Genomic DNA, 21,896 nt, shown 5'->3' with positions numbered 1-21,896 from the left:
TTTCATCTCTATACCATGTAACTTTTAGGACAAAAACAAAAAGCAAAACATAAGCAGATTACACTTTCTCACTTCACCATTCTCCTAACCATTTAAATGACACATCTATGAGTATATTTCAAGTTGACACCTTTCTTTTCAATACCCTTGTCTTATTTTCAAAATAATTGTTCCTTAAAAGTATAAAAAGATTTTCAAAAATATTTAAAAAAAATCATTATATTGCAGTTTTTTTAGTACACATGTAAACAAACCGAACAGGATGGGCACCCGCTTTGGAAGCTTTTATAGTTTCTAGTTGAAACTTGGGGTACTGAAGGGTACATAATTTAAATCTACAATCCCTTGAGAAACTCTATTTTCATTCTGATCAAAAAGAAGAAGAAAAACACTACTTTCATTTCAACCTCGGTAAGTAAGCGATCCCATGTCAAAATTTATGAACAAAGCCACTGAAAAAAGGTAATCCTAGATCATCATAGGTCAGAAGACAACAGCAAGATAATAACACCATGTGTAGAAGTGCAACATTTTAAGAAGAAAGAAAGACTTATTTTGGTGGAAAGAAAGAAGACTTATCAGCAACTGTTTGGCAAGTATACTGGTTTCAACTATCTGTCTCTAATTCAAAATTGTTCCACTCGGGACCTGATGGTAAAGACCTTCCCAAGTTAGGTTTCACAATCTTGGCAAGATTTCTCAATTACCAGGCATGAGTTAAAATGTAATATGCCCAAACAATTGGCAACCTCTTGAATACGTAGACATGTCTCCAATTATATCATAAAATCCGGAGAACAATTTTTTAAACATGCCAAACACACACATATCGTAACAGAATTTCATATGCATCCATCCATCCTCTTCTCCGTATAAAATAACCACAGCATACTAAAAACTAGTGAAATTAGTCTCTTCAACAAAACATGGTTAAGGGCATCACCATCATCAACATCATATCTAGCAATAGAACATAACCCTCTTCACATTGTCCTTGAGGGCAGGGAGTGGTCGGACGGCAGCATTAGCACCTGTGATTCGTGTGCTACGGCCACCACTTCCAGCACCTGCACGAGCTGCCGCTGCACCACTTGTCATTGACCCACTATCTGACGTCTCTGGTTCCATATAGAAACGTGCTCGGAATGCAGCCAGATGTGCATAATATGCCGGCGGAACTGACACATCAAAATCATACATGCAAACACAGAGCCATCAGATAATTACAAAAAAAAAAATCCAATCATACCCCCTCAGCACACAAATCCAACTATGACAAACACATAACAGACTAGGAACACAACATATTGTACACAAAACATAAAGTTGAGACAGAAGCAGGAACTAACCAATGGACACAGAACGGGTGCACCTCGCATATCTGGCACCAACAATGAGATCATTTCAAACATACAACTAAAATATCAAGGCAATTATGTAACATTAAGGAAGAAAAATTATTTAGGTTATGTCATACGTGTAACACAGGTTGTTTGTGAGAGACTGCAGACCATCAGCCGTGAACTTGTTCTCATCCCAAAGGACGTGATAATGAGCTGGACGGCTTGTTCCCTGTGGAGTTCACACATCACAGATTCACAGTAAACCACTACAGATTGATACAAGAAATGGAAATCTTAAAACTGGAAGGCAAAGGTATAAACTCTGTTATTTTTACCTGGATACCAGCATGGCTGCACAAGTAGAAGTCAAACTCGGTCGGGTGGCAAATCTTGGAGTCAACAACAGTACCTTTCATATTTAACACATTGAAGGATATTTTAGATCATGAAGAAATGTCTGGAAAAAAAAAAAAAACAGAATACTTAAGAGTATGAAATGCAGTAGTCTTGTGGAACAACTTACCAGGTAAAATGTTCCCACTCCTGTCAACAGCATTTCGATCATGATGGTTGTTAGCAAACAACCTGGTATGGTGACGTTTTTGAACAACAACAAAAGTTACAGGAGGCTGATAATTCGGCTCCAAAGAGGCACATGCCTGAAAGGAAGAATTCATAATTGAAGGAGAATAAGTGTATTAGTGGAGTCAACTCAAAAAGACTATAAATATGAAAAGAGTTAAAATAATGCAGAACTCAGAAATCTGCAAATAGGTAAGGGAAGGTATTAGGTTCTCTAGTTATCACTAAATTTTGGAACATCTCCGGTTTAATAAAAGCAGTTTACCTTCCGGATTGCATCCAGTTCATACAGCAAGACTTGATAGAATTGGCCTTCACTCACCCCATCTCTGCACAAAGAATATCTCATTAGCCAGGCCTACATTGGGTACAAACAACGAAGAATATAGGGGGCAAGCAATACCTATAGAAAATTATCCGCTGAGGTTTCTGTCCGGTTGCTCTGCGGAAAGAAATTAAAAGTTCCCTGGAAATACAAGATTCAAACTACTTCAGAATGTCCTCCGAGGAATGATTTTCCAACTTCATAAGCCCATTATGTGTAGACATTTTAACACAAAGCATAGCTAAATAATTATATCCACTTGAAAGACAAATACATACTTGATCATGCCACCAGACACCATTCCTCTAACAGGATCTTGCCAGACTTTAAACAAATCTTGAATCAATTCCTGGCGATGAGCTTGAGCACTAACTAGACCTGCATACTTTGTAATTTCTGGCCAATCTTGAGAAGCTACAACCTGGTGCAGAAAATGTAAACAAAAATATAAAAATATAATTAAAACCAAGAACAAAAAAAAAGGGACTTCCAAATAAAAGCTTAATAAAGTTAAATGTCTACAAATAACGGGGCACAAATGCATGCTAAAGAGTAGGGAGCACTGAGATTGCATTCATTATAAAATAAGAAAACAGTGTTTGAATTTATATCAGACAAATAAAAATATTACCGCTGCGATGGACGGGCTAGAGTCCTCGCCAGGATGGGGATGTGTCACATCTGCACCAAAGATGATGGTCGGCCGGTCACTGACCAGAGGTATACGCCTCGACAGTGCATCAATAAGCACAGTATTTCTTCCCCCAACCTTGACATTTATCTTTAAAGCAACATTTGCCAGGTATTGCTTGCTCATCTTAAATACATGCTTAGTCAAGCAACACTGGGAAACAAGTCCAAGATCGGTCTCACAGATTCGCTTCAGATCACCTAAAGGAAGAAAAGAGAATGCAGTAAATTACATCCTTCACTCTATTAAAAAAAATCAGAAGGGTCAACAGCAGGAGTTCCATACCATACAGAGAACCATTATTATCAGGCAAAATAACAATCAACAAGTCAAGTTCTTTTCCCAGTGGCTGGAGTTTTGTCATGGCATCATGATACCTAGTCTTCAAGGCTCTCTCTACCTGATCAGGACGAGCACTGTAGGGTGGCACAACTGGTTCAGGTGTAAACACCTGAAAAAAAAGAGAAGAAAAGACTCTTGGTTAAAAAAAGGAACAAAATGAAGTGCCATCTGACACATACTTCACCACCAAATGCCAACACATATTTTCAGTTCATACCATCCCAGAAATGTGGCACATTTGAGCAAGCTCATGACAAAACCCACGGGCAACACTTTCTTGCACATTGCGTGAGAAGTTTATACATATCCAATTGTTCACGGTTCCTCCATTAACCATTTTCTGCAACAAAAATATGGGAAAGATAATAAGAAATGGTACATGCAACATTACTTGAACAACAGTTATTCTTCAATACATGAAGAAAGCTAAGGGTTGGTACATGCAACATTACTTAAATAACAGTTCTTCTTCAATACATGAAGAACACTAAGGGATGGGGAGACTAATAATAAAAAACTAAATGCACCTACCCAGTTAATATATGCACTCACTCCAGAGAGAAAGATAGATAAACTTAAGAACAAATAAAAACAATAGATAACATGTGATCGAGTTCCCTGTTCCAAAAGGTTGCCAGCTTACAGCCTTCGGCTAACAATATTGCACATCAGCAGAATCAAAATATGATTTCAAAGCCTCAGCTGCCAAAAGAATCTATGCAATGGGTGAAGACGTGAAGCAGCCACATCCAAAATGTACTTTATTTTGTTAAAGATAATACTTAAGTATACAATATCTCATGAGGTAATAACAAACTCTAACATAGAAGGGACAAAATTTTATTCCATAAAAATGTCCAATATTTCATGTGCTAATAACATTTTTCTACATAGTGTGTAATTTTTTAGGATACAAATCTACACACATCAATATTTAGATATGAATCCCTTTCTGTTGTCAAAAAAACAAAAACACTAATGTTGAATCAAAATTTTAAATGTAGTTATAATTATATTACAGTTTATATAAATACCACCCTCAAACCAAAACTTCCTACAATTATTAGCCCCCAGTAAAGGATTTCATCCTTGACTCATTCCCATATATTGGAACTAACCCTAGCTAACAATGCAAGCAGTCACTGTTTGTCCCAGTTCATAAAAGCAATCATAACTTAGTTCTCCAATAATTAGTCACTATAAGGATTCACCCATATGCCACATTGAGCATGTATGTATAAATAACATAATTGAACTACATAGCCCCAAGGACGTTGAAGCCAATTTGATACTATCCTTGTGAATTCAAAAATGTTACCAAAGCCAATCCTGAGAATTATATGAAGTACAATACTTGATGATCTAAGTGCCACAATTCCTAGCAATGAAGTTTGGTTACTTGATTATTGCATCCTAACCCATAGAAGGAAGTATTCAGAGTAGGCAAGGAATTGTTTGAGCTGCCCACCTGCTAAATTAGGTTCTAACCCTGCTTGTTTAATAGATGGATAGAATCAAGGCAGGTAGTTGCTCTCACATACCAAATGCATAATAATGACCACTATAACTATAAAAGGTTTCCCTCCCTCACCTATGGCTAGGTTACCAGTGCTAATCACCCGATTATCCAGATAAGCTATTGAACTACAGAATAGTATTTAGAAATAAATTCTTTCAGACCTTTGACAGCCTAAACCACCAGAAACTATAATTAAGACATCATCAAAAAGCACACAACCCTGGTACATGATCACTTATCACTTGTTATATTTCTAAACAACACAATTCCAAATACAACTTAACTATGTCTTTGAAAAGCAGAAATTTAAAGGTAGACAATATCCATACTTGCTAACAAACAAAGGAACAAGTTTTGTCCATTTTGCACAGTTTAGCCACATACCAACAACAGTGAAAATACACAAACAGACAAATAAAATTCAACTGGCACAAAAGAATTTGAAGCTCTCAACTTTCCACCAGATAATACCTTATTCATCATATTCCATTGGCCAACCTGCGGAAGGCAATCCCTCTCCCTTCCTGTGTCATGGTATTTAAGCTGTAGAGGCAATAGGCAGCAATCATGAACCACTTAATAATAATCATATTTCTATGAAAAGAATTTGTAAAAGAGTAGAACACAAAAACTAATAGACAAAGCAACAACTCACCCATGGTGGAGGCAGAATACGTGCTTCAACTTGGGCAAGTTTCTCACTAATCTTGATCCCAAACTCTTTTGCATAAGGATCCTCATGATAAGCATTGTGATGAACCGTCTAAAAAAATTCAAATTTTGACCACTTGTTAAAGCATAAAAGACCAGCAAAATGACAGGAGCACATGGATGACTTTGTTTTTAAAAATGAAAAATGTTGACAAGCAATTTATGAAATATTTCTAAATTGCTTAATTGTTAGGGCATGTTGAAGGTATAAGTAAAGCCCCAAAATATAATAATTACCATCATCAGAGATCAAAAAAGAACTTCAAATATACGCAAAATTGGAAAGCAGACAGAATTTTTCTGAGATTTTTTAAGGGGGGAAAGGGCAGTCAAGAAAGACTTTGCAGCAGTAAAGCACCTGCATAATATCTAGTTCTCGTTCACGAGGACGCTGACAAGTCACTTTCAGCAGAGCAGTAATCTGCCTTTCATTTAACCTCTTTGAGTATCTCTGCCCTTCTACAATCTTGCAGACCTGCAATCATTTTTACGATTGGTAACCAAGCAAATTGAGACAACATATGGAAAGATCACAACAGTTGTGATATGAGTTGACCTCCATTGGGAGATAATTTGGCCTCTGCTGGTTACCAACTTGCAAACATGGCCACTGTGTATGCTGAATAACAAACCCATATGTCTCCTGGAAATATTGGACTACAGACTTCATTGTTCCTCTATCATCAACAGGGAAGCTGTAATGCATAGATACAGTGAAACCACCAACTTAGAGAAACCATAATCATGGATGAACAATATCACAAAAAAAGGGAGGAAATAACAAGGCAAGTACACGTAGTTGCAAAAGAAAACATTAACACTCACGTTAGCTCTCTTGTTGCTTGCGAAGTTAAACCAGATATACGGTATTTTCTGCGCATATTTCCCCTATGAGTAACTTCAACCTTCACACCTCTGAGAGCTTTCTTGATCTGTTAACAATAAACAATTACAACAGATAAAAGAATTTTGAATACAGGCAGAAGGTATAATTGATTAGTTGAAGTACCTACATTCATTAAGTTTGATATAAGAATTCAGAAAAAATGAAGGGTCCCACAAAAAAAACGTTAAGGCAGTAAATGACAGGAGGCCGCCAGAGCAAAATTAAAATAGTTTACCTCAGTGAGAAACAAAACAAGCTTAGAAACTAACCTTTACACGATCAGCATCAGATAATGGCCTAGCAATAACATCCCGGTTCAATAACTGATTTACAAAGTCAATGACTGGCAGCGGCTCAATGAAAGCAGTGGAAGACATATCTGCAACATCACAACAAATAAGACTTCCATTATGAGGGGTACAAGCATCTGGCTCACGATTCAGTTTACTGACTATACTATTGAAATTCAGCGAAAGCCCAGTGAAACAAAGAGGCATATTGAATTTACAAACCAAATTGCAGAAGAATCAACTTACAAAACAGTACAGCTCAGAAGCCTTCAGCATAGCAATACACATGACATGCCAAAACTATTCAGACATTGGCTCTTGCTAAATATAATGATCTTACCTATATTCAGCGAGAGACCCATCTGAGTAGGCCGTATACTCTGATAAAAACCACGCCAACTTTCTAATCCCTCACCAAGTGGCTGCCTTCTTCCTAAATCTGGGGAATAAAATGATCTGCCAACAGGGGAATACCTACAACGACATACAAAACAACAAATAAAATTTAAATTCACTTGGACAAACTGAAAAAAAACAGGCCAAATTCACAAAATAACTCAAAACACAATAGACAGGACTGTTGAAATGTCATCAAAACAGAAGTACCTTGCAGTAGGCAGTTCACGGAGAACAATGTCAAGGACCTGAAGAGCTTCTTGGGGTGCATCTGCCTGCCTCCCCTGCAGAAACAAACCTAAATGATGAAGGTCAGCACGAGCAGCCATTTTGATGACAACTCTGAACACCCGCTCCCTCCTATGTCAAGACAGAACACATCACACAAAATCAGCACAGATAAAATTCAGATCATGAGAAACAGTGAAAGAGACAGATGCATCTTGGCATGACCTGGGAGCACCCGTGCCATCATCCTCATCAACCAAAGTTATTGAAAACTCTCTTGAAGTAAAAGGTAAAGGTCCAGCAGTATAAAGGCTCTTCCTCCCATCATAAGCAGGAAGTCTCCTTCCCAAGTGTGATTCTCTATACAATTTCACTAGCTGCTCCATCACAGCCCGGTTCACACCCCGTGAAGTAACTTCCGGTGTAATTGAAACCTAGACAAAACAGATGTATGGTTACCATAACCAACATATAGTTAAGCAGCTAACAAAAGATGAAGGTTGGGGATATGAACTCACATCATATTGGTGCAGATCCTTATCTGGAAGCTCAGCAAAGAAATGGTTCGCCTTGACTATACACTTCGTCCCAGTGCTGCCCTTACCAGGGCGGAGTGGAAACCTCATAGATTTGCTGGACGGGGCAATAGGTTGAATTGCCTGTGTTGGTTCCCCTTCAGGTTGTATAGAAAGCTTCTCAAATTGCTGTGTCACCAGTCCAGTGCTCGACTCGGGTGGCTGTTGCGAAGAACTGGCTTGAGAGGATGACTGGGGTGGTTTCCCAGATTGTACCGGTTGAGGGCTCACCATTGCTTGATACTGAGCCTGGGTTGCTTGGTGCAGCTCGGGAACTGGTGGCCTAGGTGGGCCACCAGAAGTAGGCCCTCCCCCACGACCACCAACCATACTGCCACCACCTCGGCGCCTCCCTGCAGATTCAAGGGGAGCTTCCATAGGCTGTTGAGGTGGCATTCCACGTGGCTGGCCTCCCCGACCCTGATGTTCAGGGGGGACATCATACTGTTGAGGTGCCATTCCACCCCTTGGCTGGGACCCACCACGTCCCTGGGGAGGATATCCACCTCCATATCCTCCCCGACCTCCTTGCTGAGGTTGTTGTTGAGATTGGGCTGGGCCCCTTCCCCCACCTCCTTGTTGAGCTGGAGGAGCTCTCTCTGTTGGGCGCTGAGCACCACGGCCAGCACCAGCATCTTGGGATTCTGAGCTCTCCCCACTGCTGCTAGGAAGTTCAGTTCTCCTCTTCCTCACCATGACGATAACTGCCCAATAGCCACAGAAACTTTCAGAAAATGTAAAAGACAGAAATATATTAAATGAACATATGATACTCCAGATGCATGATACAACAGAACTCTAATACTCATAAATCAGAATCACACACACACATACACTTGGGAACCTTAAAATTGAACAAAAATATAACTCTCATCCATCTATCACCTAGCTCATCACAGGAGCACCTAAAGTGTTTGCCAGATGCAAAAACTTAATTAATCCACAATCAAACCCAAAATCTAGGAAAACAAGAATAAGATCGAGTCAACTGAAGCTACACAATGGAGGAAAGATGGAAATGACTCCTCGTTTCAAGATTTTCAATATCAGGAAAAAAGGCGTGGAAACCCACATACAGAAAAGAAGCGAATCAACCAGCAAGTCACAAAGTTGTCCGAAACCAAGTAAAACGTAAAATAAGTGCATCAGTTCACTGCCTGGCGCATGAAAAATTTACAAGCAGGGCCTTTCAGGCCAGATCAGACCAGGCAGCTAAAGCACACAATATAGCAGATACAACACTAACATTTCCAGCACCATATCAATGCAACACTCGTATGCAACATACAGAAGGAATAACCAGAGAGAAACCCTAAAACAGTCAAAGTTACACATACTACAGCAGCGAACAGGAGTTCATAGAGGGGAAAATCTAGAAATCGTCTGTGTCCTTATCATAAAATAACAGCATAAAACCACTCAAAATGCACAAAAATTCTATGCAAAATTACTAAGAAATCGATCAAGTACCATCAGCAGGATCAAAATGCAGATAATTTCATCAATCATAAATCTAATTACATCATACAAAACCCTAGCTCCTAAATCATTCTCCCATCATATCAATCAGCCTGAAAGGAAACACATCATAAAACTACATCTGCAGCCCTTATTCCCTAAAAATCAAAACCCCAAACTCTCTATATATATATAAATAAAAGTGAGAGAAAACTAAAAACCTCATGCATCCATTTCTCAGACCAAAACTAATGATCCACAACAACAATCTGAACAAAATAACCACAAAATGACTCTAAACCCCTAACAATCGATGCGAATACCCTAAAAACACCAACACAAAAATACTAAAATAATAGTAGAAAAAAAAAATAGTCCTCAGAACTCGAAAAAGCAAAATGGAGTAACGAGAACAGAAATCGAAACCAAAATATCTCAGAAAACCAAAAATAAGATACTCTTCCGAGAGTTACCCCAGATCAAGGGAGAAAAGTGAAGACATAGCGAAGATCGTAATACACATCAGAAAACCACTTCCCGTAAGAAGAAAACAAGAAAAATCCCACGGATAGAAAAGAAAACCACTGTGTTTACCTCAAAACCGCTTTCCAGACCCCTTTCCCTTCGCTAGAAGGATTTCCACTTTCCTTAGCAGAGACTGGTCTGGCCTCGAAGACGAAATAAGAAGAGGGAGTAAAAAAAACAAACAGAGAACAAAACAGTCATGGTCCGTTCACGGCTCTCGCTATATATGTAGGGGATAGCTTCCGAAAACGACAGACTTTTTCTCTCTTTCTCTCCCCCGCATCTGACGTGGAAACTGACGTGTCACCAAAAGAGGCATTGACTGGTTAGGTAGATGATGTGGCTATTTGGTGGGGATGTTGCTGATGTGTCATGACATCGTGGCTTCCGCATTTTAAAAGTAGGGTTATGAGTTGTAACGAGGCAACGCGTACATGATTGGGCACGACCCCACGAGGCCCACGATTCGTCTCGAGACGAGAAAAACGAGGGCTGTTGCCCTACCCTCAACAATAATTAATTACGTTTCTTAAACATGATTAGAGGAAGTTAAATTTTCGGGTTTATCGATTCATGTAATTATTTTCTAGAAGATTCTATGCCGGAAAATTACTCAGTGTCAAATTACTAAATTACCCTTATGGTGAAACCGTGAGTCAATGTTAGTGCGTGAACGAGTGATGACTCAAGCAGTGAATGGTATGAGGTATCACATCAAGACCCACAAGGTCATGGGCCCCACTGAGGAGAATTTTTTTGGGTTAAAAAGACCGTAAATTGATGATAAAAACAAAACATTTGTTTGTTTTCCCTTTTTCCAATTTTGTACATTTTAAGGGATTGTTTGGTTACTTACCACTGCAAATTCTATATATTAGTACTTTGGATTTGTCTTATTGGGAGTTCCAACTACAATAAAATTTGTCCTTGGCGTGTAAATTTTTTTTTTCCTATTTTAGTAATTAAAAAAAGAGCAAGAATTTTCTGTGGGAGCGTGGTCCCTACATGTGTATGTGCCAATAGGAGCGCACATGGCGACATCAACAAAGTAGTCATTACCTCCTTTCATGGGGGCAGGGCAATCATTTTGCACCCATGTGTTTGGGCACAGGGGTACACTCCCCACATAGAATAATTATCCTTAAGAAAATAGTAATTAAAACTTAAATTATTTGAAAATCAAGCCCACTGAGATCACCTTAATTATGCTACTACTTAATCACATTGCATTTCTACCACACCAAAAAAACTTAATCACATTGCATTAAAATGATGATTAATTTTCATAAACCCTCTGATAAAAGCTAGTTTTCTCCTCCTTTTGAGTAATTAGTCCACCAAGTGGCTTTATACAACTAAACAAGGAAAAACCTAATAAAGTTATCTCAATTGGTTTGGGAATGAGGATTCTATATTTTGAAATTTCTTTTAAATTTTTTGTTATATGTAAAGAAGTTTTTAAAAGAATTTAAGATTCAAAATTCGTTTATTCAAGTTTGGTTTTAATTTCCCACAATTCGTATGTCTTCTTGTGCATTGTTTCTAGTTTGTGGAAGGAGAGGTGATCAACTGACTAGGATAGTTGTCAATCGACAAGCTGGTGTAGTGCGAAGTTTTGCGAGAACAATATTTTGCAGCAATTAATGTTTGTGATTGTGTGTGTGGTTCTCCCGTGTTGTTCGTAATCACAAGTATCTTAGTGGAGCAAGAAGTTAAGTCTTAAATCTCAATTATTTGGTATTATTACTTTAGTTTTGAATAAAACTTGTTTGGGGGTATCTTAATTATGGATCTCAAGTTGTTAACTTCTGGGCTTCGACAACATTACAATCCGGTTTCAAGTCTAACAAAATCTTATTTATTCTTCCTTGTATTCTATAAGGTTTTCAATGGCAACAAATCTTTTTATATTGAAGCTTAGACTTGCCTCTTAGTATGTATCTTTTATTAAGCAATATAGACATCTCATTATCCTTGCCCACAATTTGACTCAATAGAGCAAGATAATTTATAATTAACACTAGATGTAAGGACAATCTTATAGATCTTTTATTTAATAGCCAAATGCTTTTCTTTCTCATAAAAAAAATGCACATGGTGACATGTGTGATATTTAATTGGGATGATTTCGGAGGAAAAAATGGAGATGGTAGGGCTTTCATATACACCCTACATCTTACAAGGTTTGATTCAACTTTGATATTGTGAGTTTGCACCAAAGATTGTGGCCCTTAAGGAGGTCCATTTATGTTTTAAAAAAGAAACTTAGGATGTTTAAACCAAACTATTCGAAAATGAAAAACTTTTGTAGACGATTGCAACATTGGATTCATATCTAAAACTATGAGGTTGCGATCATACCCAAATGACGGTAAAGAAGTCAAAGTATCATGCTTCCAAACATAATTCCAACCTGAAGTAGCCACAGTTAAACGATGGAGTTACTATTTATTAGTCTAAGTAAATATAGACCCCTAAAGAGTATTAATAAGGCCAACATAAAAAACAAGATTGTTTAACTATGCTGAGCCACTAGACATGAATCTTCGCGTTAGATTTTTCATAAGGAAACAAATTTTGATTATAATCACCAATGATGAAAAAAAGGAACAGTGACTGAGGAAAAAAATAGTGACAGCTAATGTAAAAAAGAAGGCATATTAGATATAGTCCGAGAAACATATAAATCCACTAAACGCCAAAGACTATATTTTAATCATTTAATTGGGGAAAGAGTTTTCTATGGGGGGAGTGTGGCATCTACACGTATGGGGACCAATGGGTGCATGCACGGAAACATCAATAAGGCGAGCAAATCCACCTTTTATGGGAGGTGGGACGATCATTAGCATATTTTTGTAGGGCAGACTAAATTCGAAAGCGACCTTTGTCAACCCTAAAACTCAAGATTTAGTATGAGTTCTTAATAGGTTAGGCTTCGACCTGGTATCCCAAAAGTCATTGGGCAGCCACTAGTATTCCCATCCTTTTCTTGATTTTTGACCCTTAGGGCCCCACTCTAATTACATTTTACAAGTTAAGTTACAAACTTCACGATGCAAGTTAAGAATAACTAGTAATCAGCGAGGGCCTCAGCTGGCTAGCTGGCCCAAATTATTGGAATCAAATATGCCGCCTTAGGGGGTTCAAAGGTGAGGGATTAAAATATAAATTGTCTGTCTTGTATGGAGAAATAAGATAATTCAAACCTAACACATTCCAAGAAGATAGACACTATATTAGTAATATAATGTAATAGACATAGCTAGACTTTTAAGTTTTGGCTTTGTTGAAACTTAATATACATGAAAGCCTACTTAATAGAATATGATATCATTATGTGCCCTTAAGAGGAACATGGTATGTATAATGTGTTTCATAATCTATTACTATAATTTGAAACATAAACAATTTCTAATACAAAAGCTTTTTACCCGGAAGCCTAAACCCGCACTCCTTTTTCTAATATTAACAAATTTTTACAGTTTACCCCCAAAAAAGGAGATTTGGAAACCCCCCCCCCCCCACCCCCTTTTTTTTTGGTTGAAGTGCTAACACTCACATTACTTCTACTAGGCATTTCCATCCTTAGGAGACAATTCTTCTTTCTTTTTTGACAAAAATGCCCTCTAATCCCCTATGAAGCTAGGATCTTAGAAGTCTCTCTCTCTCATTGACTTGCTATGAACCAAATGGGAGGAGGGGAAGGTGGAGGTAATGGATTTTCATAGAAAATCCAATAAGGATTGGTGCTCTAATAAAATTGTCAGATTAATTTGTAGAAATTGATTTTGATTAATTAATTGATGTCAAATAAGTATATCTCAACATAGACTTGGATTTATATTAGGGAACCCAATACTAGCTAACTAAAGAGATTAGAGTGGGAGATCAAGAGGGAGAAACCTAGAAACTCTATTGTTCATTATTGTTGCAGGGATATTTCGAAGACGAACATCGCCATGACTAGTGGGAGTTAAGGAATTGTCTCACAGTATACGATGGTGAATGGTATGAATAGATCCATCTATTTTATGTTTGTGATTCATTAACGTATAGACAAGATCTCTATGCATTTGTGTGTATGGGGATATTAATCTCACATAATTGTCTCTATTTCCATGGATGCAGTAGAGAAACTCCGATAGGTGCTTACACTTTGCAGCTACAAATCTACTCTCATGGTCCTTAAGAATGATATCACTGCCACCAAGATTAGAATTAGGTTTCCAAAAACACCATCCGTGTCTATTATATAATATAACCATTAGAAGGAGATTTAAGAAATAAATATTTAAAGCAACATGGGCATCAAGACACTTAGCCCTATCCCTACCACATCCCATTCGACCCTCCTCAACTGAGTGATTGAAAGTATGTATTGTGCCAATGAGATAAAGGTTAGAATGGCTGAATATAAAAGGAATTTTGAGCTTTCCAGATTTACCATAGAAAGGCAACTCATTGGATGATGGCATCATTTGGATATAGAAAAGAATTAAAAAGGTGCAAGAACTAGATAAGAAGCAAATTCAATTTCTATAGAGTAGACCAAAAAGGATCACCCAATGGCCTAATATTAAGATGCTCAAATTGTAAAGAAGAAATGAAAGGTTCTAATGAACTATAAAATGATTGTACATAAAGCTTAGGCTTTGAAACTATGACCCTCTTTGTGAGGAACAGGAGGACAAACACATTACATGCATGAGGATAAAAAAGACATCTCCATAACTCCTTATTTCCTTGATCATTAGAAGGGAGAAGAGAAATGAAAAATGGAAAATAAGTATGGTAACAGTATTTGTTAGTGGTGAAGGGACCATGTTTAAGGAATTAGTATCGTATCGATTGATTCTTGGTCGATCCTGTATCGATGGATAAGTACAGGATAAAGGTAAAAATGTAAAAAAAAAAAAAATCTAATTTTTTGAAGAAAATAGCAGTAAACCTGACCTATCCAGACAAATATGGACCAATCCGAATCAATATTGGATCGATATCGACAGAGATCGATACCGAATACAATAACCTTGAAAGGGACTGGGGTTGCAATTACAAAGTAACAGTTTAGAATTTTGCTTGAAATTATTATACCAACTACTCAGCAGTTTGATCACCTTGATCATCTTGTTTTTTGGTAATGACCTTGATCATCTAATATTATGTATTGGTTGGTTTCATTGTAACTCTCTCTCTCTCTCTCAAATTTATTCGATCTCTCTACCATTATAAAATTTTTGGGCACTCCATATCGCCATCAAAATTATAGCGTTTGGAACTTGCTTAGTCATTATATTTTGATCTTAAAAATTTCGTTCAAATTTTTAATCCAAGTGATAAGCTTGAGGTGTTTTTTTAGGTTATGTGACTATCAAGAGGGTGCATATCGCACGTGCCCCAAGGAGAGTTCTTTCTCCCTAAAGATTTTAATCAAAGAAAAAAAATTTGTATTAAATATCCCTAAATCTCTCAAAAATTTGGGTCCTCCATGTAAGATGTCCAAGTTTTGTTATTTCCATGTCGCAATATTGTTCCATATTTGCACCTCAACTAAAAGTTATGTTTATTCCTTTGCTCCTTATTTGGCTTGGGTTCTCTATGATTCTTGCCAATATTTTGGAACCAGAAATTTTGGACATTTCTTAGAAACCTAAGGATCGATCTGATCCCATAAAATGTTCCATATGTGGTGTTTACATATTTACCAAAATGTGTAAATGGAGCGAGATTTACACATTTCATGGGAGACAGGGAGGTCATTTCGCCCTCATGTGTCTAGGCATAGGCGGTCACACCCCAAACCCAGGTAAAAGGTATGGATTGAACCAGTTAGTTCGTGTATGTATGGGGAGAGTTTTGGTGCACGATCATGCTTTCAACCATTGAATAGGCATGATCGTATAATCCCTCATCCCATCCAACGGTTGTAGGCATGATCGTGTACCATGCACGGCCGTGCAAGAAACCTTTTGCCTTTTTGTTTTGTTTTGTTTTTTTTTTCTTTCTTACTTAACTTCTAAACATAACCTTCCATCTAGAAATTGACAACCCTTGCCCCTTACTTGCCTTAATGGACCGTAAGGTGGCAGAATCTCATTCGATAGTACACCCACGATTAGTACTAAGTGTGCTATTCAGCTTGCAATGTGACGTATCAAGATTAGGTGCTCGTACGCTGGAGCACTTCCACCCAATCTCGTTGGTTGAACCCCACTTTTGCAACGGATAGAAAACATGATGTACGTCCCACGAAGAAGTAACACTTTATCAATTCTTTGATCCAACGGCTTTCAAGCGGTAAATGGGATCCACTTACATCAAATCAAAGGTCCTACTACCACCACTAGTCAGTCATCATCAATACTTAAACAAAAAACTTCTTGATAGTTGACCGTCCGATCCGATGACTAGTTAAAATCAAACCGGCCATCCACGTCAACATTCCTTCTCTCTCTTTTATTTATTTTTTTCCGGTTCAAATGAAGTTCTTTTAGGTACTGACATACCACTTGTCGATCTTTGATAGGCTAGTTTATATACGATGAAGCATGACCGTTCGATCTCTGATGGTCCCTCGATTGGTTCGTTAGAATCACTTCGTCACGAAGAAAGAGCCTTGTCGCAACTCGCAAGTGAAGGCATTGTTGGAACTTTTTTGTACGGTTTGTTAGTGACTTTATGCTTTTATGGGTAGTATGGTGGGACCGAGTGACAGTACGAAACGGAAGAACGTGGTGACATTAATTATCGTGAGAATAAAAGGAGGTATCTCGCGATAAATTTGAGATGGGAAAAGACAAGGAAGAGTGGGACCCGTTTGATGAGGACGGAAAACGGTTCCAACGTGGCCTCACTGATTGACTAGTTTCAATGCGGGAGGGTCCCACCACATAGGTTCGTAAGTCCGTTAGGGCAGCAATTGAAAATTCTCGAATTGTCAACTACTGTGTCCCTCTCCGGTCTCCAAGTACCCTGTCAGCTCCTAACAAATCACAAGGGGGAAGAATTAATTTATTAATAAAAAAGGGAAGTGATTCCTACATGCCAATCGGCCAATAATTCATTCTCTAAACTCCCACTATATATTATAGCGGTTGGATAGATTGGTTATGGTCTGGATAGATAATGTGTCAGATTTCAGAGTTCATTTGGTCCGAAATGTAGCACCAAAGAAAGGAAAACCTTAGCTTGGATAATGATTTTAAACAATTAGGTTGATTACCAAAAACAAAAACAAATTAAATAAAAAGGTTTATAAAAAAAGTCACACCTATTTACTTTTTAAGGGGAGCATTTTCTGTGGGGAAGCGTAGGGGCGACGCACACATGGTAGCCAATGAGAGCTTGCGTTAGCATCTCAAGGCAGAATTTCCATCTTTCATTGGGGGTGGAGCGGTCATTTCATGTGGCATCCCACAAAGAACATTCTCCCTTCTTTTTATAATTTACGTGGCCATGTAGCTTTTGCATCGACACAGGAGCCAATGAGAGTGAGCATACACAGGTATCAACATGGATTATTTTAGGAGGGGTTGGGTGGTGATTTTTGCACGCTCTGTGTCGACGTAAGAGCCACGCAACTAACCAACGTTCTTTTTTTAAAATTTTTTTTATCTCGTAGATTTAGGTAATCCCTCCCCCCCCGCCCCCCCGCCTTTATGAGAGCCTGTGTACTGATGTACATCTGTATATCTTTCCATTCATGACTATAGTACTTTCCCATGTTGGTAAGGAAGTTTTGATTGGGTGACATGGTCGATTTCTAATTTTGTTGGATTGAACTTCAAGCTTCCGGTTTCCCATCATAGTCACATTAGGAAGGCAACCTCCAACTCTCTTTGGGTCAATCGAAAGGGAAGCAGAAAACACATTGGGTCTCTTGATCCAAGTTATGTAGATCCAAACAGAAAGGAAGGTTGGGCTACAAGCCTACAAGATCCTTTTCACTATAATCGTGCTCTACTTTCTAAAGTGACAGGATGATTTGGTCGAATCCAAATTCCTTCTGCATTGTCTTTCTTAAGGTGATTTATTTTTCCCATTGTGACTTTCTTCAAGCTAAGGAAAGTAATAGCCCATCATGGGTGTGGAGAAATATTCTCGAAGGTTGGAGTGTCTTCAAAGAAGGCTTGATCTGGCAGATGGAGAGTAATGAAAGCATTTCAATTTGGGATAACAACTAGATTCTTTCCCACAAAAATTTCAAAGTTCCTCACGCTAAACCAATTGATTGTTCCCTCCTCCGTGTTTTTTACCTTATAAACCACGCCAATCATTGTTGGGATCTTGAGCTGTTTACCTCTGCTTTTCAACCTTCAGTGGCTGGGGAAATTAGTAAAATATAGCTTAGTTTCTTCCCAAGGGTGGACCGGTTGGTGTGGAGTGGATCTTGTAATTGAGAATTCTCAGGTAAATTGACGTATCACATCCTTGACAACCAAAGAGCCGATCGATCCTCCTGACAAGCCTCTTCCTCTCAATCTCATGGATGAAATTTGATTTCTGAGAAGGTATGGAAGCACATTTGGAATGCAAATCTCTCCCAAAAATCAAGTCTTTTTTTACTCGGAGTGACTATGATTTAAGTAATGGAAAAAAATTGTCAAATCGCCCTGGTGTAGTTTTTCTCTCATATAAATTTTTTTTATTATTTTTTCTCACTTATTCGGCAAACTCCACATGAATGATATTTTTTTCCAAACATCTATTGCTGTGGTGTGGAGATATCTCCCTACACTGGCAGCATAAGGAACCCTCTCCCTTTGAATAATTATTTTTTTGGATTGAAAAATTGAGGGAGTCCATATTAGAACACAGCCCAAGTGCTTTTTGGTTTTTTTTTTTTCCTTTGTCCTTTTGTGTTTGAAATAGAAAGAGCTTTTTTTTTTAATTTAAAAAAAATAGATTCTAAAAAACATAAGGTACAAGTTTTTCCCTCCTTTTCTAGAAGGCTCATCCACCTTGGAAACCATGGTTTCACACATTAAGTATGAGTGATATGTCGATCCAGGGCTTGCCCCGGTGGTTCGCTACTCTTTTGGGAGAACTGCGTCAGGAGCTTGATCGGTGGTTCAAGTCTCCTTAGCGACATCTAGTCCACATTTATTTGCTTTCCAAGAAGTGGAGCCTATGGGTACCATATTTGACCCCTTGTGGGTCCTCTCTTTGCCACCTTATGGGGCCCTGATGGAGTTGATGGCCGGTCGACCCTTGAATTGCACCCCAAAAAAAAAAAAAAAAAAAAAAAAAAATCAATTTTCAATTTTTGGATACCTAAGGAATGGTTTGAATGGGGTGCGTGTAAAATTTAATATTTAAATTTAATCATGTATCCTTCCACAATAGGATTTTTCTGCTTACTTTCAATTATTCATTTCTTTCAATAAAGTTTTATGAGGCAGTTTTCCTTCATCCACAGTCAAGGATTTAAGTATCGATATCGGGTATCGTATCGCTCAGGCGATTTTAAGAGACGTATGGTATCGTATTGTATCAGATCGAGATACGTGATCGATCGGTGCGTAAACGCATGAAAATGATCAAAATACACTTTTGGACACAAAAACAATATAAACAAGCAATTTGTGTCATATATCATGCATATATCTTGGTATAATAAAACCACCCAATATCTTGTTGTTGCAGCATCGTCCTAAATACCAAACAAAAGTAGATAACTATATAAGATATATATTAAACAATATTCAAATCTACACATTAATAATTTATACAAGCATAGACAGACATTATGATGCATGTCATGCATTGCATCATTTTCATGTATTTACTACCTAGCAAAGTTGCCCTAAACAATATTTAAACATTTTTATATTTTCTACAACTAATTACACATTATTTAATTTTTCAAATAATGAAAAAAAAATGTCATAATGTACTACATATATGAATCTAACTCTTCTCTTCTATTTCAGCCAATTATACATTTTATCAATTATACATATATGAAAGAGTATAGATTGAAAAATCATGATTTTTGACATTTTTTTAAAGTATTTTATAAATTCAAAAAATACCCAAAAAATTAAAAAAAAATATAGATTTTAGGGTAAATGTATAATCTTGTTGGGATGTCATAGATCTATACATAATGTACTACATATACTAAATACATTAGCATTTGTTTTAAATTTAAAAAGAAAATAAAAAAAAATCATTTTAAAGAAGGAATTTTCGATTTTGGATAAAAAATGACAAAGAAACATGGATTTAAAGTCAAATCTTTGTAAATGTATACAAAGAATGCAATTTCTAGGTTAGTTTAACATATTCCCTTTGATTCATACCAAAAAACATACCAAAAATCAAAGATTTAAGCAAAAGAATTAAGTTTTTTTCAAAAAACTTACCTTTCCCTTCAAGAACAGCTTTTGATTTCAAATGTGGGCTGTTAGATGCACCAAATGATGTGATTTCACCAGCTTTAGGGTTGTTTTTGGCAAATGATTGAAAGCCCTCAAGAAATCTTACCCAAAAACCAAGTTTAAATGTATTTTTTGAAGGGTTTCTCAAAGCTGGAAAGAGGTTTTTTCCGCCAGCTTGCTCAAAGTTCGAATTTCTGATTTTCAGAAATGAAATGGACATGTGGGTTTTAAGTAACGAAACGTATCGAGTCGTCTCGATATGTATCGTTATGTATCGGTCGGTCGATACATATCGATACATATTGAGACGACTCGATACGTATCATTTTTTTAAATATAATAAAATAACATTTTTAAAAACTCTCGGCTGTATCGATACGTATCGATCGTATCATATCATATCGATATGTCTCGGTCGATACGTCTCAATACGATCGAGACATTTGCATTTAAAAAAAAAAGAGATACGTTTTGGCCTGTATTGTATCGACCATGACCGATATCAAGACGTATCGGCCGAAACGATACGATACGGTACGAGACTTAAATCCTCATCCACCGTCAATGAAGAATCCCTTGACTGAATGGTTTGGATGGTGTGCATAAGCCATCGAGGAACATTGGGGTATTATTGACTTCGTACCATGGGGACATAGCATTTATGACCCTAAATGGATGTATCTTTCCTACAAATTGAAGAATATTTTCTCTTAAGTTTGTTCTTTTTATACATTTTCAAATCTTTGTTTTGCTGCTTGGCCAAACTTTGTTTGGCTTAAAACTTAACATATGAGTACGGACCTTGGGATTTACTTGTTCACAAAGCCTCAGCCTCATCTAACTTGCCATGTGGCATATAATTGTATCATCTATAAATTCCATAGTAGACAGTCCCAAACAAAACAGGTAAAAAAAGAGAAAAGTGAAAAAAATTCATTAATTTGGGCTGACAATTAAGATGTAGGTAAGGAGAGGTATACTTTTCCATAGAACTTGGTCCTCTTCCTCCTTCCATGGACACCTCTCCTAATATCCTTCCTGTGTCCTTTGGTGCAATTTATGGCTTCACAAATGGTTCATGCAAATCCTTTTTGGTGGCAAAGTGCAAAGCCTGCCTTGGTTTCTCAGCGTTGACGATGGAGGCAGAAGCTAGTCGGGATGTTGTCTTCCTTGCTAGGAGTTTGTCCAGCTCCTCCTTGGTGATCATGTTTGATTGTTTGCCCATTGTGTGGAGCTCCATTTCTAGTTCTTTTTTCTTTCACTACTCTCAATTTTCTATTTCTAAGGCTCATGGTTTGGCCTCCTCCGCTTGTAAATTTTATAGTATACCATGTTTGATGGCTTCGTTCAAATATTCATGTTTTTCATGGGAGCTTATTAGATGACCTCTAATAGCAGGAAACAACCATTTTTTTTTATTTTTGTAATTCACCTTTTGGTTGATATCAAAAAAGAAAAGAAAAGAAAAGAAGAGAAAAAAAAAAAAGGCCTTTTGGTTTGGTTCTTTAGAAAGCATGCAAAAAGCGCATGGGCTATGAAAGAGAATTGAGAATGGTGGGCTAATAGGGAGCATCGGTTTGAAATCTTTCCCACTTTACGCACCTTAAGCCCTCCACCATCTTCTTGGGGATCTCGAACCT

General features: G+C 37.5%; 1 protein-coding gene across 1 annotated transcript; it reads right to left on the bottom strand.

Annotated features, from left to right (window-relative positions):
• Positions 1-903: 903 nt before the first annotated feature.
• LOC122645808 (protein argonaute 1-like) lies at positions 904-10,075 on the bottom strand. The gene is made up of 22 exons (XM_043839174.1): positions 9,941-10,075; positions 7,832-8,592; positions 7,539-7,747; positions 7,296-7,445; positions 7,030-7,163; positions 6,669-6,778; positions 6,339-6,445; positions 6,070-6,208; positions 5,872-5,988; positions 5,458-5,565; positions 5,274-5,345; positions 3,501-3,623; positions 3,227-3,392; positions 2,882-3,141; positions 2,529-2,671; positions 2,329-2,391; positions 2,191-2,254; positions 1,867-2,002; positions 1,679-1,752; positions 1,478-1,572; positions 1,350-1,381; positions 904-1,178 (listed from the first exon to the last, which is right to left on the bottom strand). The coding sequence occupies exons 2-22, from the start codon at positions 8,582-8,584 to the stop codon at positions 961-963; spliced, it is 3,273 nt and encodes a 1,090-aa protein (XP_043695109.1). The 5' UTR covers positions 8,585-8,592; positions 9,941-10,075; the 3' UTR covers positions 904-960.
• Between the last annotated feature and the right edge of the window lie 11,821 nt (positions 10,076-21,896).

This window comes from Telopea speciosissima, chromosome 11, assembly GCF_018873765.1.
Source record: "Telopea speciosissima isolate NSW1024214 ecotype Mountain lineage chromosome 11, Tspe_v1, whole genome shotgun sequence".
Lineage (NCBI taxonomy): Eukaryota > Viridiplantae > Streptophyta > Magnoliopsida > Proteales > Proteaceae > Telopea > Telopea speciosissima.
Note: the sequence above shows the minus strand (reverse complement) of the source record. Positions and strands in the feature narration are given on the sequence as shown.

What these genes read in the sequence shown, in the direction of transcription:
- LOC122645808 (XM_043839174.1), bottom strand. Translation starts at nt 8,584, where the DNA reads ATGGTGAGGAAGAGGAGAACTGAACTTCCTAGCAGCAGTGGGGAGAGC. An exon ending in CTGATGCTGATCGTGTAAAG is followed by an intron (nt 6,446 to 6,668) that starts GTTAGTTTCTAA and finishes TATTGTTAACAG; the next exon opens with ATCAAGAAAGCTCTCAGAGG. An exon ending in TAATAATGGTTCTCTGTATG is followed by an intron (nt 3,142 to 3,226) that starts GTATGGAACTCC and finishes TTCTTCCTTTAG; the next exon opens with GTGATCTGAAGCGAATCTGT.